Here is an 11,731-nt window from a genome sequence, read left to right as displayed (position 1 = left end):
AATCAAATTTAATTTGATTAAAGCTTCATCTACCTGCAATAACCCAAGAAACACCTAAAGATACATCACATTGCTTACATAAATTACCAAACATGCGACTGAGGCATTTGAAAAGCCACAAATCTTGTCAATCAAATGAAGATCTAAAGAATTTACTGTCACTTTGGATCCAGATTGTGTCAAGACAGAAACATTCCTTAGACACATTTAGAAAGGTTGCCTCACCACAGTCATCCAGTGTGTCACCATTTACCCTCCTCCTTCCACACAAAAAAAATCTACAAATATCCTTCTAGCTACAGTGGTGATTAGAATGCGTTTAATGTGGGAGCTCCCACTGTGTGTGTGTGTAAACAAACAATAAGCCAAAAGCCTAATATCATAAATTACATTATTTTCATCTGAGTTAAGACTTTAACTTTAATTAGAGTTTTAATGCATTAGGAAGCTACTGGGATGTACTTTTATGGGGATGCATATTTAATTTGTGATAATTTATTCATGTCACTTAGGGGTCCATCTTACAAGGCTCTAGCCTTGATCCAGCAAAGCACTTAAGCATGAATATGCATGAATTCTCAGCTGAATATAACCCCATTCTCTGCCAAACTGAATATAATTCAGGAAGGATGTTTGTGTATGAAAGTCTGCATTTTAAGAATGACACTGTCCTCTGCCTCCCTCTGAAAAAATTATCTTGCAGATAATATGGTTTATTTTCCCGCTTGGAGCCTGATTACATTGTGGCACAAACACAAGGCAAGGTGGCATTCCTCCTGCAAACGTAAGAGTACAAAGTTTCTTCATGCTGACTTGGTTAAAGTATCTGTACAATCAGAGCGTGAAGGTCAGAGAAGGGTATTGCTATGCCTGATCAAGCTCTTCAAAAGGTTGTAGTCAGCTCTTCCCTCACACAGTGTGACTCCAGCATCTTCAGTCCCGAGGGCTATGTCTACACTACCACAGTAAGTTGACCTAAGTTACACAACTCCAGCTACGTGAATAACATAGTTGGAGTTGACACAGCTTAGGTCGACGTATTGAGGTGTCTACACTGCGCTGGGTTGACGAGAGACTTACCTTATTCTTCTCGTTCGGGGTGAAATACCAGGGTCGACCAGACTAAATCTGCCGTCGATTTAGTGGGTCTTCACTAGACCCACTAAAATCGACCCCCGGTGCATCCATTGCCGGACTGTTGATCCAGCGGTAGTGTAGACATAGCCTCAGACTCCCAGCCCTCTTCCTCTGGAGTGCCTTTTTGTTGTCTGATTCCTGTAGCTACAAAGCCTGAGATTATGGAGAAGTCATTATTCTAATAGACTTTTGACTAGTTGTATATTGTTTCATTTCTAAGATCAATAATGGTAGATTCAGAACAGCAAACTTGTCTTCTGCAATGATTAAACAAGGCCTATGTTACAGTATCAGCCATGTACACCTCTATATGTTATTTCATAAACTTTAGCAGACATTTTACATTTTAAAAACATTGAAAACAAGTCAGAAAAATCAATTATATCCTCTCAAGGAGGATAATCTCTGAATTTTTTCACCTAATCATAATGATTTGTTACCAAGTTTTCACAGAATCAACTTGTTACTCATATGTGCACTATGCAAAAGAATATCACCACCTAGTTTAAAGTCCTTATTAAAGACTTTCAGAAGTAAATTTGGGTGGATGTGATTTTTCACCAAATTATATGCAATGGTAACAGGACAAAGCATTTGTGCACTCAGCAACATTTCTTCTGAAGGAGAGGGCAGAACTGTTGCCTAATCGTTATAATAGGAAATTAGAAAACAGGGCCCCTGAGCTCTGTTCACAGCTTTGGTATTGACTGTCTTGGAAGAGTCACAAACCTCTTTGTCACTCAGTTTATCCATACATAAAATGGGGATAACATTTGTATCTTTCTCATGGTGGTGTGATGCTTCCCTTGTTCAGGCTTATGAAGTAGTTTGAAATTCTCTGATGAAAGTTACTAGTTAAATACAAAATAGTCTATAACAAAGTAATAACAAAACAACTCAGTTTGTTCAGTTTAACAGCTACATTACATTCCAGCTAATCCTGCATCTGATTTTCTTGATTTCAAATATTATTTCTTCTGGATAGTAGCAAGAAAATGCCTCATTTACAATGGAAACCATATTTTGATTTAAAAAATTCAGATGGGGTGCAACTTTCTTGACTTGTTTTGCTCCATATGAAAGACATATGTCAAAGCCCCTAGATCTTGCAAGCTTTCATAGCTCAAGTTTCCATTTAAATCAATGGGAGTTCTATGTAAGATTCCTTTCATAGATTCATAGATTATAGGACTGGAAGGGACCTCGAGAGGTCATCGAGTCCAGTCCCCTGCCCGCATGGCAGGACCAAATACTGCCTAGACCATCCCTAATAGACATTTATCTAACCTACTCTTAAATATCTCCAGAGACGGAGATTCCACAACCTCCCTAGGCAATTTGTTCCAGTGTTTAACCACCCTGACAGTTAGGAACTTTTTCCTAATGTCCAATCTAGACCTCCCTTGCTGCAGTTTAAACCCATTGTTTCTGGTTCTATCCTTAGAGGCTAAGGTGAACAAGTTCTCTCCCTCCTCCTTATGACACCCTTTTATATACCTGAAAACTGCTATCATGTCCCCTCTCAGTCTTCTCTTTTCCAAACTAAACAAACCCAATTCTTTCAGCCTTCCTTCATAGGTCATGTTCTCAAGACCTTTAATCATTCTTGTTGCTCTTCTTTGGACCCTTTCCAGTTTCTCCACATCTTTTTTAAAATGCGGCGCCCAGAACTGGACACAATACTCCAGCTGAGGCCTAACCAGAGCAGAGTAGAGCGGAAGAATGACTTCTCGTGTCTTGCTCACAACACACCTGTTAATGCATCCCAGAATCATGTTTACTTTTTTTGCAACAGCATCACACTGTTGACTCATATTTAGCTTGTGGTCCACTATAACCCCTAGATCCCTTTCTGCCGTACTCCTTCCTAGACAGTCTTTTCCCATTCTGTATGTGTGAAATTGATTTTTCCTTCCTAAGTGGAGCACTTTGCATTTGTCTTTGTTAAACTTCATCCTGTTTAACTCAGACCATTTCTCCAATTTGTCCAGATCATTTTGAATTATGACCCTGTCCTCCAAAGTAGTTGCAATCCCTCCCAGTTTGGTATCAGGATCAAGCCTTTTACCGGTGCAATGGAACATGAAAGTATGTGATTACTAAAGCTTCAGTCCTGCAGTGTGCTCTGTGTGGGTGGGTCCCTGTGCCTGTATGGTGCCCCACTGACTTCAATGGGATTCTATGGGGTGCAGGGTTTCCACTTGCATGGAGCTCTTTGCTGTAAGGATTGGGCCTTTAGTTACAACATCTCTCCTATAGGTTCTAGAGAGATATAACAATATGTACACCTTATCAAACAGCAAGATGATGTTATTCAATCTACCTACTTTAGGACCCTACCTTGCTTTCACTGACTTCAGGATGGGACCTTAGATATTTGAAATTGTATAGATTATGGTCAGATGTTGATTTTTTTTATATGACATACCTGTGCCCACATACATTTTCACATAAATATTGAAATTCTATTGAACACTACATTGGTGCAATCTTTACAATATTTTTTTCAATATTTATATATTACTTAATTTATCTCAAAAAAGCAGTTAGTCAGGACTGTGGCTCAAATTCAGCAAGTCAGTGGGACAACTCACATGTTTAAAGTTAGGTACATGCTTAAGTACCTTGCTGAACTGGGGCCATAGTGTGCAGTTGAGGATATCAATCCTAACTATTTCCCCTTTGTTAGATGGATAAGGAATAACAAGGGTCAGAAATCCTTTTGTAAAACCAAGAAACAGAGTGGGTCAAGTAAAATTGCAATTTAGCTATTAAAATAGTTGAATATTTGATCCATTTCATTAGTATTAATCTGTTCTATTTTGCAGCGTGTGCACTGAAAGCAAGTTTCAATACTGAATTAAAGTTATCAACTGAAAATAGTTTTTCTTTCTTTTTTATTGAATAATAGCTATCTAGATAAGGCTATTTAGGAGTTGAAAAGTAAAGGCTACTGAAACATGATATTTACTTTATTTGGTCATTGCACTTCACTTTCAAATTACTATCTTTAGTCATCTGTGGACTCATTAACATTTAAAACTGATCAATAAATTAAGGCACTGACATAATTTCTTTACTTGCATTTTCCTCCTAACCCAAATTCAGATTCTCCAAAAGTCAAACTCCTTCACAGTTACCCAGGATACTTTCTTTTAGCCTAACCTTTCCTTTCTCTCTCTTTCTTTAAATGCCCAATTAACAAAAAAGCATAAGATTGGATAGGATTGGATGAGGATCAAGGAGGCGTGTGTTGGGAATGACGTCAACTGAGACAATAAAAGGGCTTCTTAGTTACTTCGAAGTTCTATTTTAAAGTTACGTTTAAGGGGTCCACTAGACCAATTCAGTAGTCTTTAAATATACTCAACATCAGAAGACAGTCAGCTGCTAACTTATCTGAAGCAGAAACCTGTTTAAGACATTATTTGGTAAGTTTGCCATATTTTCTTTTAGGATACACTAGATAAGTGATTTTAATAAATTATAATTCAGTTTGTGTATTTTGTTTTCTGATTAGGTTAAGCATAAAAATGGAATGAAAGTGAAAATCTGCTGTTTTTAAGATTGTTAACTGAATCAGCTTTTTAAAATTCACTTAAATGAATAAAATTCACCTATGATGGTGGATTAAAGAAATAACTCAAAGTGAATTCAACCACTGGATTTAAAATAGTGAGTTAGATACTGTGCTTGGAGCATATTCATGCTATGATGTAAAACATGGTATTGTAAATGCTTTTCTGACCTACAGTAAAACTGTAAAAATCAAACAGGAAAGTAACTGTAAAAATGGCATTGTAGGATTCTATATGTATTCTGCCTCAGTTACTCCACATCAAATTTGCTTGGTTTACAACTCAAAAGATGTTTTTCTAGCTATCATCACTAAGAACTCAAATTGGAATCTGAAATACAAAGTTATTTCTGCCTTTCAAACTTATTTCTGCCATCACCAGTACTAAATATTCTGCAATTATAATTCAACTGACAATTTTGTTGATGTGCAAATCAAAATAAAATCCATCTCTTTTCCATAGCTGTATGACCTATGTAGTAATAGAAACTGTAAAAACTTGGGGCCCAATTCTGATTTTTCTTACATCAGGGTATATAGGGACTAACAACACCGACCTCAGTAGTTATGCCAATGTAAAGCTGCCATAAGAGAACCAAGGTTCTTGGTTCTATCAGCAAAATCAGCAAAGTTTAATGACACAAAAGAAGCAGACAAAATGTAATACTTTGCAATTTACATAGCTGTATACAGGTATTTCAAGGATCTTTACAAATATCTCCATGAGACAGAAATTAATAATAAATAATAATACTTTGCAACTAAACACTGCTTTGCATCCAAAGATATCAAAATGGTGGGTATTATTATGCCCATGGTAATATGGGGTAACTGAGGCATACTGCGGTTTAGAGACTTGCCCAAGATTATACTGCAAGTCATTATAAAAATTAGGAATATAATCCAGTTCTTATGATACCTAAATTCCTTGTTGTAACCACTACATGTGAAAGACATTTTTACACAATCTCTTTTCTGACTATACACATGTTCAACACTTTTCTCTGTACCTAACCCTAACTGTTCCCCTAGTTTAATTGTTTTGAAATTATTTGAAATATAGATTTACAAATTTCCTTCCTTTTATCCTTACAGTTAACATGATTTCTGTCAAAGATATGGCTAAGACTGCAGTCGTTGTATATGCAATTTGTTTCTTTGCAAAATCTGATGGAAAACCAGCGACGTAAGTATATTGCTATACATTTTTTGAATTTGGGGATATTTTTACTAATATCTTTACTTTCATCTTGATGATTACGTGCCTATCATCATCTGAAATCTGGCATCAAGTACAAGAATTAAAATAAACAATGCCAGCGGCCAAACAATATTGGCACAAAACTAGACCATTTCCTTCTTCTAACCCTCCTCCCTCTAATAAATCCACCACCAATTAAATATCACTACTTCCCCTCTCACCAGCAGACAGTATATCCCCTGGGTAAAAATCCAGGTTGAATAAATGTGTTTGCACTGCCTCCCAAAAGTTCCCAAACTTGGGCTTTAGTGGAGATCAAGAATTCAAGGAAAGGCCATTGTGAGATTGTTACTTTGTTCACCCTTCATACAGGAAGAGGTCAGTGAGTGAGATGCAACTGATGCACAATCTTGGGGAGCACCTGCACACTGTGGAGAGACAGGATTGGCTTCAGCTGAAACTGCAGGATGTGCACAGTGCCCCCGAGGCACTGGTGGATGCTAGAACCCAGAGGCCCCGAAAGAAGGATGATATTGTTCTGGGAGAGATCAGAAGTCGTAGGCTGCTCCCTGAGCATTTGCAGGCAGCAATGCAGAAGAAACCTATTGTTCTGGACAAAGCTTACATGGACAACATCCTCTTCAAAACAAAGTCCCAGTGAAAGAGGCATAGCATTGTATCTGTCCAAGTAAGCACATGTCTGTAAGTCACCGAGCAACTAGGGCATTTTATTATTATTTATTATTTGTATTACATTAGTTTCTAGAGGCCCCAACCAAGACTGAAGCTCCATTCAGCTAGGTCCTTTACAAACATAAATTAAGAGATTGTCCCTACCCACCATCTCAAATGTTGATAATTTTTGAATATCTAATTCAATCGCTAATGGGTCCCATTTATTTCGTTTGTTTAAAAAAATAATGTATGTTTAAAAAACCAAAAAAGCAGGAGGTTTAAATATAAATAGTTACAAAAAAGGCAGAGTTAAAATAATTTAAGGCCAGGTTCTACCACTCTTACTCACATTGAATAGTACCTTAACCCAATGGAATCCTCACAGAATAATTTACTAATCAACCTAAGTGAGGACAGCAGAATCTGACCCCATAATAAAAAGGGCACCACCAGTTCTATAGGGACTGAAACATGTGCTTCACTCTACACACAGTGACCAGTCCCATTGATCCACTACTCACAATGCATAAAGTTAAGTCACATTCATTTACAAGATCAAGCCAAGATTTGGGAAGTGTTAGTTACATATAAAAATAAAAAAAGAGGACTTTAATTTAAAAAATATTAAAAAGTAAGGTAAAATATAAACATAGGAAAAACAAAGATTATAAATTATTAAAAGGAAAGGGCTAGAATTAAAACTAATTCTATAAAAAATAGAAAAATCAAGGGTTAAATATAATATTAAAATAGGGGAAAGGTTTAATTACCCAACAAAGGCCAAAAGGATAGGATCTATAACATAAACAATAAAAGGCGATGTAGTGGCATGCATCTAGGTGTGAGGTTAGGTAACACAAAGTGGGAGTGAGGTATGGGTCAGACAATTAAAATTAAAACCAAAATCGTACACAATATTTTCATCTCCCTCTTGTCTGTAAATTATTCACTCTCTAAATTGTCTGTAAGTTATCGTAGGCCCCATGTGTGAGTAACTTTATGCTGCAGGACTAATAATTCATATGGGTAATGTTACTCATGTGCATGCATAAGTATTTATAGGAATGGGGTAATAGATTCTAAAATCCTTGCAACAGGTTCCCATTAGCCTGTGGAAATCATTGCCACAATATACCACACAGGCTTAGAACTTAGCAGAATTCAAAAAAGGATTGGACATTTTTATGAATAACAAAAAGGTTTATAAGTTAAATTGTAAGGATAAAAAAGAATAACAAAGAAAAAATCCTTAATCTGAATTTTGGAAGGAATATAAACCCTCATGCTTTGGAGCATAAACAAACTTCTGACTAATGGAGTTTAGGAAGAAACTTTTCCTATAGGTAATGTTTTCCATAATTGTCTGCTGTGGAGTTTATTACACCTTCCTCCAAAGCATCTATTACAGAGCACTATCAGAACCAGATACTGGACTAGATGAGATGAACTATTGGTCTCAGCCAGCCTGGCTTTCCCCATGTTCCCTAGCCATTTTGCCAGCCATGGAAGTAAACATTTTCAACACCACCCACTCTCTGCAATGGCCAAGGGGAGGAGGGAAAAAAGGGCTGGCCAATCAATGAAGCAAATGGAAAATGGCCAGCCAGGCAAAGCATAGAGCAAAAATTAAAGGCAGAGCGGGTCACAACAGCACAGCGCTCCCTGGAAGTTGGCACCGAGGGTGCCCCTAGAACCTGCCCTGTTCCCACATAATGTTTATTTGTCTGTTTGGTGTCTTCACGCTTTGGGAAACCAGTGAACAAATAATAAATAATAATTTCAAAATATAAATTAAAATCTTTGGCAAATTAGAAATGTACTTGCAACTAGTGAACTGTATTTCACTATCTTGACTATACCTTTACTAATGTAAAGGCCCTGATGCTACAAACTGATGATGCACTAATGCAGACCCTGCACCTGCACAAAGTCCCATTACAGTGAATGGTACGTGATGGGTGTTTAGGGTTCTATGATAGTACATCTATTTGTGGGACTGGGGCCTTAAAGTGCACCTTCTATTTATTCTTTTGTTGTATGTTTGTGCATAACTTATAAAGGAATAAAATTGCATTTTTGTACCTATGTCTCGCTTATGTATCACCAAATAAAATGGACCAAAAGCTCTTGGACATTATTATAAAGCATAATGAACTCTGATTTTCCTGTCAGTATTTATATTGGTAAATGCACGGATGAGATGATGGTATAGGGAGACAGGTTTTAGGTTTATTAGGAACCGGGGAACCTTTTGTGAAAGGGGGAACGTATACAGGAAGGATGAGCTCCACCTAAACCAAAACAGAATCAGACTGTTGGCATAAAAAATTAAAAAGGTTGTAGAAGATTTTTTTAAACTAAGAGCTGGGGGAAAGCTGACAGGTGCGAAGGAGCACATGGTTTGGGTGGAGACATCCCTTAGGGATGAATCTATTAAAGGGGGAACTCTGTATCCTAGTAGAGAGGATAGGAAAGAAGTTGGTAAAGTACATGTGGGAACTACTGAGGAACACTCAAACATAAATCCTATTTAAATATAACACATGATGGGAAGCAACTGAATATGGATAAAATATAAAAGTGCTTATATAAAATGTTAAAAGTCTAAATACTAAAATGGATGATGGGTGAACTAGAGTGCCTCGTATTAAATGAGGATATTGATATAATAGGCATCGTGGAAACTTGGTGGAATAAGGATAATCAATGAGACACAGCAATACCAGAGTACAAAATATACAGGAATGACAGAGTAGATTGTGCTGGTGGGGGAGTGGCACTATATATGAAAAAAAAAAAAACATATAGTCAAATAAAGTAAAAATCTTAAATGAATCAAACTATACCATAGACTCTTTATGGACAGAAATTCCATGCTTGAACAATAAGAGTATAGCAGAAGGAATATACTACTGACCACTTGACCAGGATAGTGACGGGACTGAAATGCTCAGGGAGAGTAGAGAGGCTACAATGGCAGAAAACATAATAATAATGTGGGATTCCAACTATCCTCAGGGAGGGATGCAGAGATAAAATTTCTAGAAACCATAAATGACTGCTTCTTGGAGCACCTTGTCCTGGGACCCACAAGGGGAAGAGGCAATTCTTGATTTAATCCTACATGGGGCACAGGATCTGGTCCAAGAAGTGAATATAGCTGAACCGCTCAGTAATAGCAACCATAATGTAATTAAGTTTAATATCCGTGTAGGGAGAAAAATGCCAAAGAAACCCATCATCACAGTAGTAACTTCACAAAGGGCAACTATATAAAAATGAGGAGGCTAGTTAAACAGAAATTAAAAGGAGCAGTCAGAAGGGTAAAAGGCTCGCAAACAGCATGGAAATTATTTAACAGAAGCTCAAACAAAATGTATACCCCAAATAAAAAAAAAAACAGTAAGAGGACCGAAAAAATGCCACCATGGATAAACAGATAAGTAAAAGAGGTAAAAAGGCATCCTTTAAAAATTGGAAGTCAAATCTTAGTGAGGAAAATAGAAAGGAGTATAAACGCTGTCAAGTCAAGTGTAAAAGTATAAGAAGATAGGCCAAGAAAAAATTTGAAGATCAACTAGCTAAGGACACAAAAACTAACAGCTATTTTTTTTAAAGTACATCAGAAGCAGAAAGCCTGTGAAACAGTCAGTGGGGCCACTGGACGATCAAAGTGCGAAAGGAACACTCAAGGAAGAGAAGACTGTTGGGGGGGAGACGGGAGAAGGGGATTCTTTGCATCAGTCTTCACTGCAGAGGATATGGAGGAGATCCCCATACCCGATCCATTCTTTTCAGGTGACAAATCTGACAAACTGTCCCAGATTGAAGTGTAAATAGAGGAGGTTTTGAAACAAATTAATAAATCACCAGTATCAGATGGTATTCCTCCAAAGGTTCTGAAGGAATTCAAATACGCAGAACTACTAACTGCATCCCATCACTTAAATCAGCCTCTGTAAAAGATGACTGGAGGATAGCTAAGGTAATGCCGTTTAAAAAAAAAAAAAAAGTCTCCAGAGGCGATCATGGAAACGACAAGCCAGTAAGCCTAACTTTAGTGCCAAGTGAATTGGTTCAAAGTGTAAAATTATCAGACACACAGATAAAGATGATATGTTGGGGAAGAGTCAACGTGGCTTTTGTAAAGGGAAATCATGCCTCATCAATCTATTAGAATTCTTTGAGGATGTCAACAAGCAGGTGGACAAGGGTGAGCCAGTTGATACAGTATACTTGGACTTTCAGAAAGCTTTTAATAAGATCCATTACCAAAAGCTCTTAAGCAAAGTAAGCAGTCATGGGATAAGATAGAGGGTCCTCTCATGAATTAGTAACTGATTAAAAGATAGGAAACAAGGAGTAGGAATAAATAGTCAGTTTTTACAATGGAGAGAGGTAAGTAGCGGGATCCGGACTGGCACCTGTGTTATTCAAAATATTCCTAAATGATCTGGAAAAAGGGGTAAACAGTGAGGTGACAAAATCTGCAGACGATACAAAATTAGTCAAGATAGTTAAGTCCAAAGCTGACTGCAAAGAGTTATAAAAGGATCTCACAAAACTGGGTGACTGGGTAACCAAATGATAGATGAAATTCTGTGTTGATAAGTGCAAGTAATGTGCATTGGAAAAAAATAATCTCAACTATACATACAAAATGATGGGATCTAAATTAGCTGTTACCACTCAAGAAAGAGATCTTGGAATCATCATAGATAGTTCTCTGAAAACATTAATTCAATGTGCAGTGGCAGTCAAAAAGGCTGACAGAATTTTAGGAATCATTAAGAAAGAGAGATAATAAAACAGAAAATATCATAATGCCACTATGTAAATCTAAGGTACACCCATAGTTTGAATACTATGTGTAGTTCTGGTCATCACATCTCAAAAAAGATATATTAGAATGGAAAAGATGCAGAGAAGGGCAACAAAAATGATTGGTGTATGGAACAGCTTCTATACAAGGAGAAGTTAAAATGACTGGGACTGTTCAATTTAGAAAAGAGACGACTAAGGAGGGAATATAATAGAGATCTATACAATCATGAACAGTGTGAAGAAAGTGAATAAGGAAGTGTTATTTACACTTTTTCATAACACAAGAACTAGGGATCACCCAAAGAAATTAATAGGCA

General features: G+C 37.0%; 1 protein-coding gene across 1 annotated transcript; it reads left to right on the top strand.

The window, feature by feature from the left end:
* The first annotated feature begins 5,814 nt into the window (after window positions 1–5,814).
* On the top strand, window positions 5,815–6,710 carry PTH (parathyroid hormone). The gene is made up of 2 exons (XM_054027492.1): window positions 5,815–5,900; window positions 6,288–6,710. Exons 1-2 carry the CDS (start codon window positions 5,815–5,817, stop codon window positions 6,574–6,576), a joined length of 375 nt encoding a protein of 124 aa, XP_053883467.1. The 3' UTR covers window positions 6,577–6,710.
* The last annotated feature ends 5,021 nt before the right edge of the window (window positions 6,711–11,731 follow it).

Source organism: Malaclemys terrapin, chromosome 4, assembly GCF_027887155.1.
Source record: "Malaclemys terrapin pileata isolate rMalTer1 chromosome 4, rMalTer1.hap1, whole genome shotgun sequence".
NCBI lineage: Eukaryota > Metazoa > Chordata > Testudines > Emydidae > Malaclemys > Malaclemys terrapin.
This window is presented reverse-complemented; position numbering and strand designations above follow the sequence as displayed.

Excerpts from the sequence above, each read along its gene's own strand:
- PTH (XM_054027492.1), top strand. The coding sequence starts at position 5,815 with ATGATTTCTGTCAAAGATATGGCTAAGACTGCAGTCGTTGTATATGCA. Across the intron at positions 5,901-6,287 it reads TCTGATGGAAAACCAGCGAC|GAAGAGGTCAGTGAGTGAGA; the intron begins GTAAGTATATTG and ends CCCTTCATACAG.